At 34.7% G+C, this 22,220-nt stretch overlaps 1 protein-coding gene and 1 long non-coding RNA gene across 7 annotated transcripts in view; one reads left to right on the plus strand and one right to left on the minus strand.

Moving 5' to 3' along the window:
• The window catches only part of LOC111679299 (titin), a 258,306-nt gene that overhangs the window by 155,362 nt on the left and 80,724 nt on the right, over positions 1-22,220 (plus strand). For 4 of the 5 annotated variants that reach the window (XM_046951796.1, XM_046951797.1, XM_046951798.1 and 1 more), the window contains exons 6-10: positions 20-2,824; positions 2,891-8,734; positions 8,802-9,033; positions 9,104-9,275; positions 9,350-9,536. In XM_046951796.1, the coding sequence (XP_046807752.1) occupies positions 20-2,824; positions 2,891-8,734; positions 8,802-9,033; positions 9,104-9,275; positions 9,350-9,536 (9,240 nt within the window). Of the gene's footprint in view, positions 1-19; positions 2,825-2,890; positions 8,735-8,801; positions 9,034-9,103; positions 9,276-9,349; positions 9,537-10,689; positions 11,036-11,099; positions 12,412-14,225; positions 14,356-22,220 lie in introns of all 5 variants that reach the window. The other variant, XM_046951808.1, reaches the window with a different exon arrangement.
• LOC111679301 lies at positions 15,626-20,458 on the minus strand. 2 transcript variants are annotated; one of them, XR_006941013.1, is made up of 2 exons: positions 20,298-20,458; positions 15,626-18,327 (listed from the first exon to the last, which is right to left on the minus strand). It is a non-coding gene; the product is annotated as an uncharacterized LOC111679301 (long non-coding RNA). The 2 variants fall into 2 exon arrangements; XR_006941014.1 differs by having other exon boundaries at positions 20,287-20,458.

Raw genomic sequence — 22,220 nt, forward strand, 5'->3', positions numbered from 1 at the left:
TATTCTAATTTTTTTATAGCTCGTTCCAGTATTGACACATCTAGCATGCACCGTGGTTTGTATGAAAAAACTCAACACTTGGAAAATAAACAATTTGTTGAGCCTCACTATGATATCGAAGAAATTTCGAAATCCAAACCCATCTTTGTTCAACCATTGTCAGACCCTAAACCCATCCATGAGGGTAAGAACATCCATTTGGAATGCCGTTTGGAACCTATGGGTGATCCCACTATGCGTGTTGAGTGGTTCCATAATGGTCGTCCCATTACTGTAGGATCTCGCTTCCGCACTTACTATGATTTCGGCTTTGTAGCCTTGGACATTATTCAAGCTACATCTGCTGATTCTGGTGAATATACTTGCCGTGCCACCAACCACTTGGGTTCAGCTCACACTTCGTCTTGTGTTCGTGTTATTGATCGTTCTGATATTGTTACCGAAACTCAGAATGAAATGTCTTTGGAACAAATCCAAATGTTGGAAGATGCCTCTCGCCGCCGTCATCACATGGAGGAGGAAATCACCGTTATGCAAGCTCCTCAATTCACCAGAGCTTTGCACAACATTGAAACCATGGAAGGTACCAATGTTCATTTGGAATGCCGCTTGCAACCTGTTGGTGATCCTAGCATGCGTGTTGAGTGGTTCGTAAATGGCAAGCCAGTCAAGACTGGTCACCGTTTCCGTCCAGCTTATGAATTCGACTATGTAGCCCTTGATCTTTTGGGTTGTTATGCTGCTGATTCTGGCGTTTACACCTGTCAAGCCAGAAATCAATTGGGTGAAGCTGTTACCTCTTGCTCCGTCCGCATCATTGCCAAGAATGATTTGATTTTGGAAACCCAAAATGAGTCTGGTTTGCAAAAGATTGCTTACTTGGAAGACTCTTCCCGCTATCGCCGTAGCGAATTTGTCGACGAAGAAGTAGTTAACATTCGTCCTCGCTTCCTTACTCAACCCAAGAGCCTTAATAACATGCGTGAAGGTGGTCACGCTCACTTCGAGTGCAAGATTGAACCTGTTACCGATCCCAATCTTAAGGTTGAATGGTACAAGAATGGCCGTCCCATTACAGTGGGTCACCGTTTCCGTCCCATTCATGACTTTGGCTATGTAGCCTTAGATATTGTTGATCTTATTGCTGAGGATTCCGGTGTTTACACTTGTCGCGCCGTCAACTTGATCGGTTCTGATGAAACTCAAGTGCAATTACAATGCCGCAGCTCGGAACAAATTGTGACTGTTACACAAAATGAAGCCGGCTTGGAACAAATTCACTACTTGGAAGATCGTTCCCGTTACACTCGCCGCGAAGAAGTCGATGAGTCTACTAAACAAACTCCTGTTTTCACTACTTCCTTGAAGAATGTTGAAATCAAGGAAAATCAACGTGCCCACTTTGAGTGTCGTTTGATTCCTGTTTCGGATCCTACTATGCGTGTTGAATGGTATCACAATAACATGCCCTTGAAGTCCGGTTCTCGTTTCACCGAAACAAACAACTTTGGCTTTGTAGCTTTGGATATTATGTCCTGCTTGCCTGAAGATGCCGGTACTTACACTTGCCGTGCCTATAATGCTGTAGGTGAAGCGATCACCTCTGCTGTGGCTGTTGTTCACACCAAGAAGTCCATCTACTTGGAATCTCAACACGAAAGTGCTTTGCCTCGCTTGCAACATTTGGAAGAAAGCAACAAACGTCAACGCATGAGTGCTCAAGAGGAAATTATTTCTCAAGCTCCAGTTTTCACTCTTCCTGTACGTGATTCTCGTGTTGCTGAGGGTCAAGCTGTACACTTTGAAGCCCGCTTGATTCCTGTTGGTGATCCTCACTTGAAGGTTGAGTGGTTACGCAATGGTCAACCCATTGAAGCCTCCAATCGTATTACCACCATGCACGATTTCGGCTACGTTGCCCTCAACATGAAGTATGTTAACCCAGAAGATTCTGGTACTTATACATGCCGTGCTACCAATGAACTTGGACAAGCTGTCACTTCTGCTTCTTTGATTGTTCAATCTAAGACTTCCATCCAAATGGAAACTCAACATGAAGCTGCCATGCACAAGATTCATCAACTTGAAGATCACACTCGTTACCAACGCCGCGAAGAAGAGGAATATGTTGTAACCCAAGCTCCTCGCTTTGTTACCAAACTCATCGGTCCCAGCAATTTGGTTGAGGGACAAAGCGCTCATTACGAATGCCGTATTGAACCTTATCCTGATCCCAATCTTAAAGTTGAATGGTTGCACAATGGTAAGCCATTGAATACCGGTCACCGTTTCCGTACCACCTACGATTTCGGTTTCTCCGCTTTGGATATTTTAACCGTTTATGCTGAAGATAGCGGTGAATACACCTGCCGCGTTACAAATAACTTGGGTGAAGCTGTTAACTCCATTCGCTTGAATGTACAATCTAGATCATCCATCATTCAGGAGACTCAACATGAAGAAGCCTTGCAAAAGATTCAGTATTTGGAAGATGAGTCTCGCTTCCAACGCAAGGTTGAAGAAGATCAATATATGACTGAACGTCCACAATTTGGACGTCCTTTGCGTAATGCTAATACCAACGAAGGCAAACCCGTACATTTGGAAGCCACTCTTACACCTGTAAACGATCCTACCATGAAGGTTGAGTGGTACTGCAATGGCATCCCAATCCAAACTGGCCATCGTTTCAAGACCACCTATGACTTTGGCTTTGTTGCCTTAGACATCTTGTATGCCCATGCTGAAGATACAGGAACTTACATGTGCAAGGCCAAGAATGCCGTAGGGGAAGCTGTCACGACTTGTGCTGTAAACGTAACAGGTAAATTTTGGAAAAGAAAATTAACAAATAAAAGATATTTTAAATTTTCATATTAATTTCTTGCAGCAAATAAGACATTGGATCTCGACACTCTTGATGCCGAGCGTTTGGAAAAGATTCGTCAATTGGAAAGCTATGCTGCTCCCAAGAAGGTCGAAGTTGAAGAGAAGGGTCAAAAACCCATCTTCTTAACTCCTCTCAGCAATTTGGAACATCTTAAGGAAGGCGAACACGCTCATTTGGAGTGCCGTGTCGAACCAATTAATGACCCTAATTTGAAGATTGAATGGTTCTGCAATGGTAAACAATTGCCCTTAGGCCATCGTTACAGAACAACACATGATTTCGGTTATGTTGCCTTGGACATTCTCTATGTCTATGGCGAGGATACTGGTACTTACATGTGCAAGGCTACCAATTTGCTTGGCGAAGCTGTCAACACCTGTAATGTTCGTGTTTTGAACCGCCGCAGCATGATTTTGGATACTCAACATCCTGATGCTTTGGAAAAGATTCAAAAACTAGAATCTAAGGTAGTTACAACACGTACTGAGGTTAGCGATCAACCCATTAGCCCACCACATTTCACCGCTGAATTGCGTGGTACCACCGAAATCTACGAAGGACAAACCGCTCACTTTGAAGCTCAAGTACAACCTGTACATGATCCTAACTTGCGCATTGAATTCTATCACAACGGAAAACCTTTGCCATCAGCTTCTCGTTTTCATATCACTTTCGACTTCGGCTATGTAGCTTTGGATATTACCCATGCCGTAGCTGAAGATGCTGGTGAATATTCCGTTCGTGCCGTTAACGCTTTAGGTCAATGCGTATCATCGACCAATTTACGTGTTATTGCGCGTGGTACCATCATCTCGGAAACCCAACATCCTGAAGGTTTGGAAAAGATTCGTAAGTTAGAATCTACAGCTCCATTCCAACGTCCTGAGTTGGAATCTCCCGGAACTAGACAACGTCCCGTATTTACTCAACCCTTGCAAAACATTGACCGCATTAATGAACATCAAACTGCTCACTTCGAGTGCCGTTTGATTCCAGTTGGTGATCCCAACCTTAAGGTCGAATGGTACCGTAACGAAAAGATCATCGAGGATAGTTCTCGTATTACTAAACAACACGATTTCGGCTTTGTTTCTTTGGACATTTCTCATATCCGCAAGGAAGACGAAGGTGTTTACATGTGCCGTGCCGTCAATCCTCTTGGTGAGGCTGTCACCACTGCCTCTATGCGCGTTGTTTCTGAGGCTAGTATCCAAATGGATACTCAACATCCTGATAGTATCAGCCGTATTCATCAATTGGAACGTCCAGCTGCACCTCGCCCCGTCGAACCAGAACGTGCATTTGAGAAGCCTATTTTCACTCAACTTCTTACTGGTCCTTCTGAATTGTGGGAAGGACAACATGCTCACTTTGAAGCTCGCGTTGTACCAGTTGGTGATCCATCTTTGAAATTCGAATGGTACATTAATGGCGTTGAGTTGCAGATGGGTTCTCGTTTGAGAACTACTAACGATTTTGGTTTCGTAACACTCGATATTAACTCTGTAGTACCCGAAGATGCTGGTGTCTACATGTGCCGTGCTTACAACGCTGCCGGTGAAGCTGTCTCATCCACTGCCATGAAGGTTAAGACCAAATCCAACATTATTGGTGAGCCAATGATTCCTGAATCTTGGGAAGCTGTCCGTCTAAAGGAAGCTTCTATGAACCGTGTTCCAGAAATGTTTGTCGATACAACACCTCAACAAGCTCCTGTCTTTACCACTCATTTGCAGAGCTTCGAGAAGCTCGGTGAAGGTCAACACGTACTTTTGGAAGCTCAAGTAGAACCTCGTGCCGATCCCAACTTGCGCATTGAATGGTTCAAGAATGGTATTTCACTTACCACTGGCTCTCGTATTCGCAGCACCTTTGACTTTGGTTTGGTCACTTTGTCCATCAATGGCTTGCGTGCTGACGACTCTGCCATTTACACTTGCAAGGCCACCAATCAAATGGGTGAAGCCGTTTCCACCTGCTCACTTAAGATTGAAGATCGTCATTGGTTGCAAGCCGAATCTTTGCATCCTGATTCTTTGCCTCGTATTGGTGAACTTGAAGCCCCCAAACCTGGACGCCCAGAAGCTCCAGAACCAGTATACGAAACTCCAGTCTTCATTACTCACTTGAACAATATCGATTGTAAGGAAAGCGATAACGCCCGCTTCGAATGTAATGTTGAACCATCTCGTGATCCTACCATGAAAATAGAATGGTTCTATAATGGTCAACCATTGCAAGCCGCTGCCAAATTCAAGTCCATCTATGACTTTGGCTACTGTGCCTTGGATATGTCCAACCTTTATGCTGAAAACAGTGGCGTTTACACTTGCAAGGCTACCAATAGCAAGGGCTCAGCCACTACCTCCGGCACACTCAAGTGCACAAGTGGTAAGATCATGTTCTTGGACACTCAACATCCTCAAGGTGAAGCTGGTTTGGAAGCTGTTAAGGAAACCGAAGAAGAATTGGCTAACCGTTACAACCGCGAAGTTGTCAAACCTGAAACCCACTATCCTCCACCAGTCTGGACTAGACCTTTGCCAGCTGAGTTCCACTTGTCCGAAGCTCAACCTCTACATTTGGAAGCAAATGTTGAACCTAAAGAAGATCCTAATCTATTCATTGAATGGTACTTCAATGGCAAATTGTTACAACACGGTTCTCGTTTCAAGATGACAAGTGAATTTGGTTTTGTTACCATGGATCTCATCGAGGTCTATGAACGCGATCAAGGTATTTACACCTGCAAGGCCTACAACAAATCGGGTGAAGCTTTTACCACCACTACCATTTACTGCTCCAGCAAGGATAGTATCATTGAACAAACTCAACATCCTAAGGGTGCTGAAGGTCTCGAACAAATTCAAGATTTGGAAGAATCTTTGCGCAAGGATGGCAGCAAACCTGAAAAACCAGAAGAAGGTATGGCTCCACGTTTCACCACTGAATTCGTTAACATCTCGGATGTTGGTGAGGGCGAGATTGCTCATTATGAAGCCAACCTCGTACCCACCGGTGACCAGAGCATGGTTATTGAATGGTTCTTCAATGGCAAAGTACTTGAAGCTAGTCACCGTGTCCGCACCATCTATGCTTTCGGTATGGTTGCTTTGGAAATTTTGGGAACCAAGATCGAAGATACTGGTACCTACACATGCCGTGCTACCAACAAATATGGCTCTGCTGAAATCAGCTGCACTCTTGAGTGTGTTGATAAGCCACGTGGCCAGAAACCTCGTTTCACTTCCCAAATTCAATCATTGGAAGGTCTTAAGGATGGTCAATCTGCTCACTTTGAGTGCACTCTTATTCCTGTCAATGATCCTGAACTTAAGGTTGAATGGTATCACAACGGCAAGCTTATGCGTCACTCCAACCGTATTAAGACCGTTTCCGATTTCGGTTATGTTGTCTTGGATATTTCCTATTTGCAAGATCATGACAGCGGTGAATATGTTTGCCGTGCTTACAACAAATATGGCGAAGACTTTACCAGAGCTACTCTTAACTGCCGTGGTCGTGGAGGTGTATTCTACGACAGCTTGCAACCCGACTCGTTGCAAAGAATTAGAGAGTTGGAGTGCCCACAATTGCCAGGAGAGGCTGTTGCCCCAGTTGTCGCTGAACCACCCAAGTTTATTACTCACATCAAGGATGTTACCAAATTGGTTGAAGGCCAAAGTGTTCACTTTGAAGCTCGTCTTACTCCTATTACCGATCCTGATCTTAAGGTTGAATGGTACTTTAATGGCAAGAAATTGCCACATGGTCATCGTTTCCGTACTTTCCACGATTTCGGTATTGTTATTTTGGATATTTTGTACTGCTACGAAGAAAACTCCGGTGTTTATGAATGCCGTGCTGTCAACAAATATGGTGAAGATGTAACTCGTGCAACACTCACCTGTTCTTCCAAGGCCAATTTGATTTTGGATTCCCAATTGCCACGCGGCATGGAAGGTGGTTTGGAAAAGATTGCAAACTTGGAATACAGCATGGTACGTACACGCGACGAAACTGTAGAGGAAACTAAGGGTAAGGCACCAGTGTTCACTGTACCTTTGGAGAACATTGACAACTTGCGCGAAGGTGAAAATTGCCACTTTGAAGCTCGTGTAACACCCACCGATGATCCTAGACTTAGAGTTGAATGGTACTGGAATGGTCGTCCTTTGAAGGCCGGTTCTCGTTTCCGCACGTTCTGCGACTTTGGTTTCGTCATTTTGGAAATCTCTCCCGTATATCCCGAAGACTCTGGTGAATACTCTTGCCGTGCTATTAACGAGTACGGTGAAGCTGTAACCACTGCCACCATGAAGATTGCCGGTAAACGCAGCATCATCATGGAATCCCAATTGCCCAAGGGCATGGAAGGTACCATTGATCGTATTGCTGAATTGGAAGGTTTGGGTGTACGCAACACTGAATTCGCTCCCGAAGATGATACTGGCAAACCACCAGAATTCATTACCACTCCCTTCGATATGGTCATCAATGAAAATCAATTGGCTCACTTTGAATGTCGCTTGCAACCCATCAATGATCCCAGCATGCGTGTCGATTGGTTCCATAACGGCAAAGCCTTGTGGGCCGGTTCCCGCATCAAGACTATCAATGACTTTGGTTTCGTAATTTTGGAAATTGCCGGCTGTTATCAACGCGACTCTGGTTTGTACACTTGCAAGGCCACCAATAAACATGGTGAAGCTACTGTCTCGTGCAAACTTCAGGTTAAGGGTCGCCAAGGCATTGTCATGGAACCACAATTGCCTTCCAACTTCCGCACCGGTACCGAAAGCTTGCAAAAACTCGAAGAAAACATGCACAGGAGAGAGGAAATCGTGGTCGATGAAGAACAACCCAATCCACCCAAGTTCATTGAAGAAATCAAGGATAATTTGGATGTTCAAGAAGGTGGTCCCATTCACTTTGACTGTCGCGTTGAACCGGTGGGTGATCCCACTATGCGCATTGAATGGTTCTATAATGGCCGTCCTTTGCCTACAGGTTCTCGTGTACATCAATTGAATGACTTTGGTTTTATTGCTTTGGATATTGATTATATATACGCTCGCGACTCTGGTGAATACACCTGCCGTGCCGTTAACAAATGGGGTGTTGCTACCACCACTGCCAAGGTCACCTGCAAGGGTAAGGGCAACATTGTCTATGATACTCAATTGCCTGATGGCATGACTGCCGAAAAATTGAGAGAATTGGATCGTGGTCGCATACCTGAAGTTGTACAACAGGAGGAGGTCGAATATGGACCACCCAAGTTCGTTACAGAAATCGCCTCGGTGACTGTTGAAGAAGCTGAAGCTGTACGTTTTGAGTGCCAAGTAGAACCCAAGAATGATCCTAATTTGCGCATTGAATGGTACCGTAATGGCAAGCTTTTGCCTTCCGGCCATAGATATAGAAATATTTTCGATATGGGTTTCGTATCATTGGATATTCTGTATGTTTATGCTGAAGATTCTGGTGAATATGTATGTCGGGCTTATAACAAATATGGTGAAGATCGCACTAAGGCTACTATTTCCTGCAAACAATTGCCTTCGATTATGCTACAAAATCAAGTACCACGTGGCATGAAACGTTCCGAAACTCTGACCCAAATGGAAGCCACCATTAAGAAGTACACATCAGAAGTGCACTTAACCGAGGATGATCTTTTCGATCCTGATCGCAAGCAACCACCTCGTTTTGTTACTCAAATCAAGGATCAAACCAATCTCACCGAAATGGCTGTTACCAAGTTTGAGTGTCAATTGGCTCCAGTGGGTGATCCCAATATGAAGGTGGAATGGTTCTTCAATGGCAAACCACTGTTGTACAGTAAGTATTTTTTGGAAAAGTGCATTTTTTACGGGGAAAAAACTAATGATTTGTTTTACTTTAACAGAGAACCGCTTCCAACCTATTTATGATTTCGGTTATGTAGCCATGAACTTTGGCTGGGTTTATCCCGAAGATAGCGGTGAATATGTCTGCCGTGCTACCAACTTGTATGGCAAGGATGAGACCAGAGCTTTTATTAAGGTTGCTGGTAAACCAGGCATTGTCTACGACTCACAATTGCCCAAACATATGCATAGTATTGATCGTATTCGTGAAATGGAAGCCTCTTGGCAAGTGTAAGTTACAAAAAGAAAGGAAATTTTAATTTGGAAAATGTTTTATATAATTGTGTGTGTATTTTTTTAGTGTTCCCGAGGAAGTTGATCCCGATGCAAGACCTAGATCGAAACCTGTGTTTGTTAGCAAATTGGAACCACAAACCGTTGAAGAGGGCGAACCTGCACGATTCTGTGTTCGCGTTACTGGTTATCCACGTCCAAGAGTTATGTGGCTCATCAATGGTCACACTGTGGTTCATGTAAGTTTTAAAAACGAAAGAGTAAAGTAAATATCCGAAGTTCATGGTTTTTTATTTCTGTATGATTTCTGCAGGGTTCTCGTTACAAGCTTACTAACGATGGTATGTTCCACATGGATATACCCAAGACCAGACAATACGATACCGGCAAAGTTGAAGTTATTGCCCGTAACTCTGTGGGTGAGGCTATTGCTACCACTGAACTTAATGTAGTAGCCCGTTCCGATGATTATCGCGGTGTCCTTAAGAATTCACCACGTCGTAAGTATTTAAGACATTTTAGTTCTAAGAGTATTTTTAAGCAACATCAACAACAACAACGACAATTTTTATATAACACCACTAGAAGCTTAAATCTAATTTTAATTACAAAACTAAGCAGAACTCTTTTTTAAGAAAACTAAAATGTCTTTATTTTTTGATAAGTAGTATTAGCACAAACAAATAATTACAATATGTATTTAAAAAAATCAATTATTTAACAAAACACATTTCAACATTGTAAATATACATTTTTGCCAAGAAAAAAAAGAAACTCTAACACAGCAAAACATTACATATTCTGAGCACTTTAACAAAAACACCAACAAAAAGTTTATCCAAATATTCCCAAAAAATTTCCTTGTCAAAAAAGAAGAAACCCCTTCAAAATCCCCCACCTTAAAAGTCCTTTATATCAAATTTCCAATTGTAAATATGAATTCCTGCCAAAAGCTGAGCTAAGCGCCAACTCCAAACTCCAAAAGCAGATTCACTTAAAAGGATTCTTAAACGTCACGATTTCTCTAACAAAAAAAGTGATGGATTTCAAAAGTTTCACGGATATTAGATGGGTAGTATACTGAGTGTTTTACTAAAAGTTTTCTGTATGCTAATCAATGTATAATTTCACCTTGAGCACCCAAAAAAAAAACTGGAAAATATCATTTCATTAACTTAATTTTTCGGAATGCTTTCTTAGAGCATCATTGTCATTCTTTATGTCTTTAAGATTTTAAATGTAATTTTTAATGGGTTTTTTTTGTATAGTTTTAGTTTCTTTTTTTAAGTTATTAGCATGTAAATGTTTTGTACATTCGATATTTATCAATCACAATCATTGACTCTGAAATTATCATTCTTAATACAACCTAAAAGAACGCCATTCTTTAACTTTCTTAATTTCCTTGATTTCCCAAAACTCCTTTTGAATTCGCACATCATTTTCATCTTCACTGTAACTAATCTTAAGCTAGAACTGTGTAACTTGACTTAAAAACAGTTAAAACTAATTGTAACTAATATTAACTGTTTTCCAAAAAAACTAAAGCAAAGTGTCCTTAGAAGACATTGCATTGCATAAAGGATTTTGAAAATTTCCCTTACTCCTTAAAGATTAGATATTAAATTGTTTGCAACTCTTTTTAAACTTTAGCTTGGTATGACTACGAACTAGCTTCCTATCAAAAGGAGCGTCAAGAAAACGAACTTGAAAAGGTGTTCGATGAACGTAAACAATACTTGGCCGAACAAAGTGGCACCCTTAAGGGTGTGGAACACTTGAAACCTAAACAAATCAAATCGGAAGCTCCTGAATGGCAACAGTCCGTGTTGAAGAAGAAGAATGAAGATTACTACAGCAAGATTCATGAATTGGAAACTGAGCAACTGTTGAAGGAAACCAACTTGCGTGCTGAGACTCATCAATATGCCATACCTGGAGAAAAGATTGTCAGCAGTTCGGCTGCCAAGGGCATGGCCAAATCCTATGAAGAGAATTTGTAAGTTTTTTCTTTAAAGCACTCAAAACACAAGTATTTATACATTTTCTTTTGTCCATTTTAGGGAAGAAACCTCTACTACCACCAGCTCTACCAAGAAGGTTATGCAAAAGCCTCCAATTGAACCCTCGGAATCTTCAGTCCATGGTCGTGAAGTTCATATGAACAAGCAACAACAGACCCAAAAGGAAGTTGTGGGAGATTTGGAAATTACCCGCAAGATTACCGCCACCGAAACCACTGAAATGGAACACAAGGGCACCATTCAAGAACGTGTTGTTAAGGGACCCGTTCAACCCGCCAAACCACCAGTCTTTACTAAAAAGATTCAACCTTGCCGTGTCTTTGAAAATGAACAAGCCAAATTTGAGGTAGAATTCGATGGTGAACCTATGCCCACTGTCAAATGGTTCCGTGAGAATTTCCCCATTCAAAGCTCGCCGGATTTGCAAATCCACACCTTTAGTGGCAAATCTATCTTGATTATCCGTCAAGTATTCGTAGAAGATTCTGCTGTATTCTCTTGCATTGCTGAGAATCGTGGAGGTACTGCCAAGTGCAGCGCCAATTTGGTGGTGGAAGAACGTCGTCGTGGTAAAGGAGGCATGACTCCTCCCAGCTTTGTTACCACCATTCAAAGCACCACTGTCACCACCGGTCAATTGGCTCGTTTCGATGCCAAGGTTACCGGTTCCCGTCCCATGGATGTTTACTGGCTCAAGAATGGCATGAAGATTCAACCCAGCATTAAGTTCAAACTTCTCGAAGAGGACAATGTTCACACTCTCTTGATTATCGAACCCACCGTCGAAGATAGTGGTCGTTATGAGTGTGTTGCTGTTAATGCTGCTGGTGAGGCTCGTTGTGACGGTGACTGTACCGTTCAATCAACCGCCAAGCCTGACAAACCCACCACTCCCGGTTCGGAGAAGGCTCCCCATATTTTGGAACAACTCAAGAGTCAATCCGTTGAAGAAGGCAGCAAAGTCATTTTCCGCTGCAAGGTCGAGGGTAAACCTACACCAACAGCACGCTGGATGCGTGGCGATAATATTGTGAAACCTTCACGTTACTTCCAAATGACTCGTCAAGGTGAATACTATCAGCTTGTCATATCCGAGGCTTTCCCCGAAGATGAGGGCACCTATAAGTGTATTGCTGAAAATAAATTGGGTAGCATACAGACTAGTGCCCAGCTGAAGGTGCGTCCCATTGAGAATTTGGATGCTCCACCAACCATTACCGCCTTGAAGGATGTCTCCGTGAGCGAGGGTATGCCAGCTCAGTTTAAGACAACCGTTACCGGCAAAGTGAAACCAACTAGTGTTCAGTGGTTCCGTGAAGGTGCTCTCATACCGGAAACTCCAGATTTCCAAGTGAGTATAAGATTATTTTATTTTGTAAATATTTCATATGTTTAGAAAGACCTTTAAAGGAAATGTCCGAAAAAATTAAAATGTAAAATATATCGATTGTAGAGACGACTGTAATCTAGACCCTATGGCAAACTAGATCAGATCAGACTTAATAAAAACTATAGACTATTGACATTTCTGTCGACTAGAATATAGACTTGTCTGTAGTGCAGATTATAGTAAGTTCATTAGTCCAGACGCCTATTCTGCAGTCTGTTGTTCATACTAATATATTGCCCAGACTTTACACCAATCTGATTTAACCAATTATTGATTTAACTATAATCCAGGATATCAGACTCAACTATAGGATCGAATAAACATCAAACTATATACAAGTCTATAGAACAGACTATAGACCGGACTAAAGACTAAACAATAGACCAGACTATAGACTAGAGTATAGACTAGACTATAGTCTAGACTATAGATTAGACTATAGACTAGACTAAAGACTAGACTAAAGACTAGACTATAGACTAGACTATAGACTAGACTATAGACTAGACTATAGACTAGACTATAGACTAGACTATAAACTAGACTATAGACTAGACTATAGACTAGACTATAGACTAGACTATAGACTAGACTATAGACTAGACTATAGACTAGACTATAGACTAGACTATAGACTAGACTATAGACTAGACTATAGATTATACTATAGACTATTGACCAGAATAGATTATGGAATAGCCTAAACGATAGATTAGAGTATAGACCAGACTAATGACTACGTCAAAATAAAGACCCGACAAAAGACCTTGCCTTAGACAATACTCAAGGCTTAACTCCACAAAATAACTATAGGCATGAATATAGACTAGATTGTAAACTAGCCTACAGACAAGACTGAACTAAATGTAAATGTAGACTAGACAAATTTATAAATTAGACTGTAGACCTGACCATGAACTAAACTATAGACTAAGCTATAGGTCAGTCTTAACTATAGACTATTCAAACTATAGATACAACTTTAGACCGGACTAAAGACTAGTCTATAGATCAGACTATAGATCACACTATAGATCAGACTACAGACCAGACTATAGTCCATGCAAACTACCTAACTATTTTATATATAAGACTATAGACCTGACAAATGACTAAGCTATAGATCAGTCTTAACTATGGACTATCCAAACTGTAGATGCAGATAGAACAGACTTTAGATCACACTACAGATTAGACTACAGAGCAGACTATAGCCCAGGCAAAAATCTAACTACAGAAAAGACTTTAGACAACATAGTAGTCAGAATAAAGACTAAATTACAGATATATTAGATTATAGTTCAAAATATGAACTTAACTTTCGACCATACTGTTGACTAGATCATAGAGCAGACTTTATACTAAACTATAGAACAGACTATAGGGCATATTTTAGTCTGTAAAACAGGCCGGACTAAAGACGCGACTATAGTGCTGAACTTAGACTAAACTGCAGACCAGTTAATAGAAAAACTTTGTACTATAAAGGAAATGGCCAGACTATAAACTTGTTTATAAACCAGAATAAAATATAGAATAGAATTTTCTTAAAGCTTTGCTACAGACATTTACCTCAGACTATAGACTGCAATCCAGAAACTAATAAACTTTTCTATTTCTCAGCTGTAAACTAGACTATAGAGCAGACTATAGACCTGAATCTGATCAGTACCAATATATAGATTATAAACTTTATTTAGATCCATTCTAAGATACCCATTTTCTCTAATACACTTAAACTTATAAAAATTTTTTTATTTTCTCCCACTTTCTAGATGATTTTTGATGGTAATGCAGCAGTACTTTTAATCGGAACTACCTACGAAGAAGATTCGGGTATATTTACAGTACGTGTAACCTCATCAACAGGACAAGCTGAATCATCGGCCAAACTAACTGTAAAAAGTAAGGATTAATTAAATACAAACAAAAAAACAAACCAGTACAGAAACAGAAAAATAAAACTAAGAACGAAAACTTACTATGAAGACGATTTATTTTGACAAAATGCAAAAGTTTTGAAAATTTTATAGAAAAAAATCTTACCAAAAAAACTTAATTATGTTAAAGTATTTAAAAAAACAACTTTAAAACAAAAAATGGTGCAAAATTTTAAAGTTGTTTACAAAAAAAAACTAACATTTTCAAAACTTTTGTAGGACAACTAACCTTTTTTATTAGAGTTTAAGTTTGAATTAGCACAAAATAAATGTTTGCTTTTTTTAAGAATTTTTAATAATTAATAACTGACAAAGAAAAAAATTTAAAAAAAATAATGAATTAACCCACAAACCAGCAAATGAAAAAATTAATAAAAAAATATGCAAAAAAATGAAGAATTTCAAAAAAAGAATGTTAAGGTGTTTTGAAACTAAGCAACAGATTTTAATATCAAAAAGTTTGGGAAACACTGCAAAAGAGAGCAGAGAGTAAAAGAAAAGGGGAAAATAAAGAGAAGATAGCAATAATTACATGAAATAGTATTTTATTTATGAAAAAAACTGTTTTGAAATATATTTTAAAAAAATATTAGAATAGCTAAGTATTTTTAATCAGAGAACCGTGCGCAAAACATTTATATACAACCAACCTCCTACATAAATTACTATGGGGCTTTGCAATTAGCATAAAATATGGTAGATGACAATAAATATTCCAAGCATATTATTTTCGTTTTTTTTTAGATAGAATATAATTCTAGAGAAAATTTAGAATACAAATAGAATATATTAGATATATATTTCTTTAGAACTATGTGTGTGTGTGTTGATGTCTGTCTGTCCGCTAACTGTGTGTGTACATTTGAAATGTATATTATTGGAATACGTGCGCAAAATTTTGTAGAGAAAAAAACTCATTACTTTTCTTTTAAACAGATTAGATTAAAAAAATATATACTTTTTTCAAAGATGTGCCAAATTTTTAATTATTTTCTGTGTACACGTACAATTTTTTGCCAGACTGTAGGGCGTATGAAGAACAAACTTTTTTCTAAATATTCCAAAAAAACAAAAAACAAATTTAGAACAAATCTCTGAGGACCCATCCCACCACCAAAAAAATAAAACACCATTTTAGACATATGTTTTTAGGTTTTGTTTTTCAAATATGTTTTCTTTATTATTCATTATTTTTAGATTTTTTTTGAAATAAAAATAAAATTAAATTTCTATAATTTTGAAGAAAAACAATTTTTTATTGAAATCTTTAGATTTTTGTTTATTTAATAGAGAAAAAATTATACTTACATGAAAAAAATTAAAATTACAAATTAATTTTTTGTTGCTTGAAAGCAACAAACAATATGTTGTCTGCTTTTTTTTTTGGCAAGCAAAAATAATGACCATAAACATTTTAAATGATTCACATTATGATTGTCATGTGGCAATAAAAATGTTCTGTTTTTAATCTAATGATCATCGCCTCTTGTCTTGATTAATTAATTGAAGCGAAACAAATAACAAGAAACAAAAAAAAAAAATACAAAAACAGATTTCTTAATAACATGCTGCTGTCAGGGTCTCTAGGTGTTTGACAAATGTCCATCAATTTGTTTGTTAAAGATGACGCATATTTACATAAACTAAAGATCGTTTGTTCTCTCTCTCTCTTACTCCCTCCTTCGCTCTCTCGTCATAACTCTCTTTTACTTTAGTGGTGTTTTTGTGATCTCTGCATAACCTGTAAAGATTTTTAAATATTTTATTTTAAGTTTTTTTTTTAGCAATTCTTTAATAAATTTATAAAGCAAACCTGTTAATTCAAACAATTCTGCGACAAACAACAGCAACTCCTTAATTGCAGTGAAGATCAGCCAGCGAACAAAGCAAAAATATACTTTCTTTTTAAGTTAAAAGAGAATGATCACATATATTCTCTTTAAGTTAAAAGAGAGTGAAAAAAATATATTTTAAAATAAATTTAGAAAAAAATACAAACTCAACTCAAGTTTCTTTTAAATTTATTAAACTAAAATAAGTAAAATTAATTAAAATTTAACTAAGAAACCGGTTTTATCAAGCAGCTAAACTCTAAACACTCTCGGTTACACTCTCTCCCTTCTCTCCCTCTCTCTCCCTTCCGGTGTTTTGAACTTTTTCAATTAAACTTCAAGTTATAACTTTAGACGTTCATTCCGGTTAAAAGTGATCGTGTTAAACTTTTCCCAAAAACCGGCTCCTTTTCTTTAATATTATATTAGGAAACCGATCTTTTATTTCTATATCTAAGACTCCATTTTGTTTGGAAACTTTTTCAAAAACTATTTTCTATAAATTTTCGTTTCATAAACGTTCTGAGCTCACAAATCGTAAATTTGTTTAAAAACTGATATAGTTAAAGTTTTCCTAAAAACCGTATCTCTTTCTTCAACTTTATACTTAGAAGCCGATCTTTTGTGCTTTACTTTAGTAAAGTACTCTTTAATTTTTTTTTTAAACTCTTAGTTTAAACTTTCTCTGTATGCTCACAAGCCTTTAATTTGTTTTGATATCAGAGACTCCATTAAGTTTATAACATGTTGAAAAGCTTTTTTTTAACCAGTTTCAGTAAAAAGCTTCCTTATAGCACTCTCTTTTAAAACTTTTATGTTAAAACCCGATTCTCTTTAAACACCTATCTTAATAATCTACAGTATAAACTATTAACTTTAAGCTTTCTTAAAGTTTCTGTTAGTGATTTTAAACAAGCTTCGCAAGCTTTTATTGAATCATGAATCAGTAAAAAGCTTTTTTTTATAAGTGACTTTTAGTTTAAACTCTCTTGTTAAACTTTCACTTTAGCAACCGATTTTTTAAACTTTTATTAAAAGCTTTAAAGCTTTTCTTAAACACTCCTTAAGAAATCAGTTACATGTTTTCTATATTCTCTTAGTTTAAACTCTGTTTTTAAACCTTTTTTTAAAATATATTTCTAAAGTTTTAACTTTTAACTTAAACTCTAAATCTTTTATATATCGCTCTGGAGACTTCATCAAATTTCATTCAGAAACCGGTCTTTCTTATAACTTTACTTTTTCAAAACTAGTTTAAACTTTTATCTCAAACTGTGAGCTTTAAAACCAATCTTTGTTTTTTGTTTTAAACTCCAGTTTCTTGTAAAAGCTTTTAGTGTTTAAAAGTTAATGTTAAAGTCTATTCATTCAGTTTATTAAACCTACTTTTTCAATCACTTTTCTCTTTGTAATCTAAAGTTTTAAAACACTTTTCTCCAATTGTCTTATAGGAAACCAAAATTTGTTACTGTAAAACAAATTTGTTTACTGTAAACAAATTACTCTTTTTCTGAAAGAAAATGTTTTATGAAAACTGAAAATCTCCAAATTCCTTCTTTAACTTTCTTTAGCTTAATTTTGTTTCAGCTAAAAACTCCCAAAAATACTTTGTATATAGTAGTAAAGCTTTTAATATTTAGTTGTGTTTACTACTATTTAGATAATAGCAAACATAACATCTTATTCACATCAACTAAAACTTTTATATTGAAATTATTAGAAAATTTTAATAAAAACTTTTAAAAACAAATAAATATTGACAAAAACTACATGAATTCTGAGAGTTTTATTTCAAGAACTTTTTTATCACTAGAAGTAAATATTAAAAAAAAATTTAGAAATTTTCAACTTTTTTCAGACTTGTAAATTTTCAATTTTTATTGGATTTTGTTTAGAAACTTCAAAATAAACCCGGTTTCTTACACTTGCTCTCTTTAGAGAGTTTTTTACTTTAAAATTATTTTCTCTCTCTTTTTTTACATTTTTAAGTATATTTTTGCTTTTGTATAGTGTTGTTGTCTTCAACGTAGTTTTACTTTTGACTCGTACTGTATGTTGACAAAATGACTTTTGTATCATTTCATATTTATCAAATCGTTTTAAATCTTTATTTTTTGGCATTAAGTAAATCCCATATTTATTATTATTATTTATATATTATATTAATTTCACACACACACATACAAACAAACAATTTATGTTAAATTCATTTAGTTTTATTTTATTTAATTTAATATTATTTTATTTTTCTTTTTAAATAATTTTTTTATATGTATTCTATATATAAATCTGTAGTATGTTTTACTTGCATGAGATTTTATAATTATCGTTTTTTTTTTCATTACTGCTTTTTTTACTAATATTCTTTAAACACTTATTGTTTCAATGTGTTTCATTTTTTTATATATTATTAATTAATTTTTATTAATTTTTCTTGTTAAATGTTGGCAAAATTTTAATTTTTTTTTAGAGAAAAATTGTTACAAATATTTGTTTTATTTTAGCTGCTTTAAGTTTTTGGCTGTTAAGTTTTTTGGTAAAAAAAAGTTGCTTTACTAAAAAAAAACTTAATCATAAAATACTCATGCGTTTTAGGCTTTTAAGTTATAAAAAAATTTTTGTTTAATTTAATTAATTAATTAATTCTTATTGTTTTTTCTCTTTATGTTAAGTTTAAAAAAATCGAACAAAAACGCTAGATTTTGGGGAAGATTTTTAAGAAAGTTTTTAACAAAATGTTAAAATTTTTGAAAATTGAAAGTAAAAAAAAATAATTTAAAAAATTTTTAAATTAAAAAAAAACAAATTAAAATATTAAAAAAATTTAAAATATTAAAAATTTTAAAAAATTAAAAAAAATGTTGAATTTATAAAAGAAATTTCTTTTTTGTAATTTCCTAATTAAATTTCAATTTTTTAGTTGATTTTTATGTAAAAATTTTAAATTTTCTTTTTCAAAAATGTTTCTTTTTCTTTCACCTTTTTCAAAATGTTTCAATTTTATCAATATTAAAAAAAAAAAGACTTTATCAAAGTTTCCACCATTTTTCTTAAAAGTTTTGTTAATTTTTATAAAAATGTTTACATTTAAAATATTTTTAATTTTCAAAATTTACAAATTTCCTTGCAATTTAAAATTTTCTCAAAAATTTTAACAATTTCTTAAAATTTCCAAAATTTTCTTAAAATTTTTATAAATTTAATTTTTTTTCTTTTATTTTAAATTTCCAATTTTCTTAAAATTTTTAATTTTTTTTTTTAACAATTTCTTAAAATTTCCTAAATTTCTTAAAGTTTTTATAAATTTCCATTTTTTAATTTTGATAAATCTTTAACAAATGTTCATATAAATTTAATAAATTTCTTTGAATTTTGACAAATTTCATAAATTTTTTTCAAAATATTTTAAAAAATTTTAAAAATTTCTTAAACAATTTATTATTTTTTAAATTTTCTCTTAAAATTTTGATATTTTCTAAATTTTATTCTAAAAATATTGAAATTTTCTAAAAAATTTTAAACTTTCTAAAAATTTTGATTTTTTAAAATTTCCTAAAACAGTTTTTTTAAATTTTACACTTTTTTTTAAAAAAAATTAAAAATTTTCTAAATTTTTCTTAAATAATTTCTTAAAATTTTGGAAATTTTCTAAAATTTAAGAAAATTTCTTAAAGTTTTTTCGAAAATTTAAGAAATTTTCTTGAAGTTTTTTTACTAAAAATTTTAAAAATTATTGAAATTTATAAAGAAAAATTTTTAAAAAAATTTATGATTTTTTCAAAAAAAAATGTTAAAAAATCTAGCGTTTTTCTTCTCTTTTTTCAATAACTTTTCTTTAAGTGTTTTTGTTTTTGTCCAAACAAAACAAAATAATTTTAATGTTTTCTTCTTCTTTTCTTTTATTTTATTTAAATGTATATTTGTTGTTTAATTAATAAATTTTATATTCAAAAATTTTAAAACAAAAAATCCAAATTTTTTTATAACCCGCTTTAAAAAAAAAAAAACAAGAAAAATCTTAAAAAAAATAAACAAAACTAAATGCTTTTATTAAAAAAACACACAATACACGTACAAAAAAAACAGGTAAGTTTTTAAAAGAAATTAAGCGCGAAAATAATGTATTTTAAACAAAAAATCCCCGTGTAAATTAAACGAAAATTACGAGAACGAACGCGTACACCTTGACGCTTTAAATGGCGACTAAAAACTAAATTTTGAAAATTTTCAAATGAATTGTTTTCCTTATTATCTAAAGAAAGAAAATAAAAACCAACGAACATGACGAAACATGTACATGCACACACATACAGTCATATAAATAAACCTACACTTGTTTTTAAATATAAATATGTATGTATGAGTTAAACAGTGGCAGCTTATACCCCACCAGGTGCTAGTATGTTGTTGTTGTTGATGGTGGTGGCGTTTTCTTTTAGAGCAAAAAAAAACACAACAAATCATTTGATTATTTTTAAACTTGCTTACCTCCCATTAAAAATGAACAACACTATTAAGCGTTTTTTATAGTTTATTTTTTCCACAAAAGTAGGCAACACTTTTGTTTTCAACTATAAACACCAACAAACTAGCTTTGATCTTTGACATAAATTTTACCTGTATGTATATGTATTTGTACATAATGAAATATATAAAAGAATTATCTAGATTGTTTTTCTTTTTGCCATCCGCCGCCACACTTATTACTTGTGCCAACTAATTTTTTTTCTTAACTTTTACTTTTCTATTGTATTTTCCCCTTTTTTTGGTTTTATAACAAATATATTTTTCTTCCCTCAAACATCAATCTATTCATTGAAATTTATTTTTAAAAAAATTGACTAATTTTTTTTCAATTTCAAAAAAATCAATTCAAAATGATGATTTTTCACAAAAAAAAAAATAATTTTTCACACCTTGATTCATCTTACTAATCAACAACAACATTTTCTTTCTATAAGTATTTGTTGATTCATCTTTAAAAATCTTCTCGTTGTTGTTGTTGTTTAATTTAAGAGGTATCACAACAATAATAATATTTTTTTTGTTTTGCACGAGCCATTATATTTTCTTAAATTTTTGCTAAACCTTACGTCATGTTTAATATAATTTTTAAAATTTATTTTTTCAAATTGAAAATATATATTTTTTTGGAATGTCTCATCTAATTCTCAAATGGTATTAAAATGCAATTATTGTGGTTTATTAAAAAAAAAAAAATATTTTTTAAAGAAATATTTAAAAAATTTTCAAAAATTTAAAAATATTCATAACACTACACTGAACAAAATTAAATAGATAATACGCCCTCATCACTATGATCTTAATCATCGAAAAAAAACCTAGTAATTTATTAACATTTAAATATGCATCAGATTTTTTTCAAATTATATAGAAAATTTGATTCAAAATGGCGTTGGACTTGGACACAAAATAATGATAATACAACTAAAAATAGCTTGTGATTCTAAACAATACAGCTGAGGTCCATAGTCTAGAAGTTCATTATCAGGTCTACATTATTGATTGAATTTTCATCTATAGTCTTCACTTTAGTTTGTTATCTATAGTCTAATCTATATTTCTGACCAAGGTCAGATCTGTAGTCATGTCAATAGTCTGGTCCATAAGTTTAGTTGAGAAAAGTCTGGGTCTATATTCTTGACTACAGTCTAATATATAGTCTTGACTATAGTCTTGTCTATAGTCATGACTATAGTCTTGTCTATAGTCTTGACTATTGTCTTGTCTATAGTCTTGGCTATAGTCTTGTCTATAGTCTTGACTATAGTCTTGTCTATAGTCTTGACTATATCTTGTCAATAGTCTTGACTATAGTCTTGTCTATTGTCTTGACTATAGTCTTGTCTATAGTCTTGACTATAGTCTTGTCAATAGTCTTGACTGTAGTCTTGTCTATAGTCTTGACTATAATCTTGTCAATAGTCTTGACTATAGTCTTGTCTATAGTCTTGACTATAGTCTTGTCTATAGTCTT

The sequence above is a fragment of the Lucilia cuprina genome, chromosome 5 (genome assembly GCF_022045245.1).
Source record: "Lucilia cuprina isolate Lc7/37 chromosome 5, ASM2204524v1, whole genome shotgun sequence".
Lineage (NCBI taxonomy): Eukaryota > Metazoa > Arthropoda > Insecta > Diptera > Calliphoridae > Lucilia > Lucilia cuprina.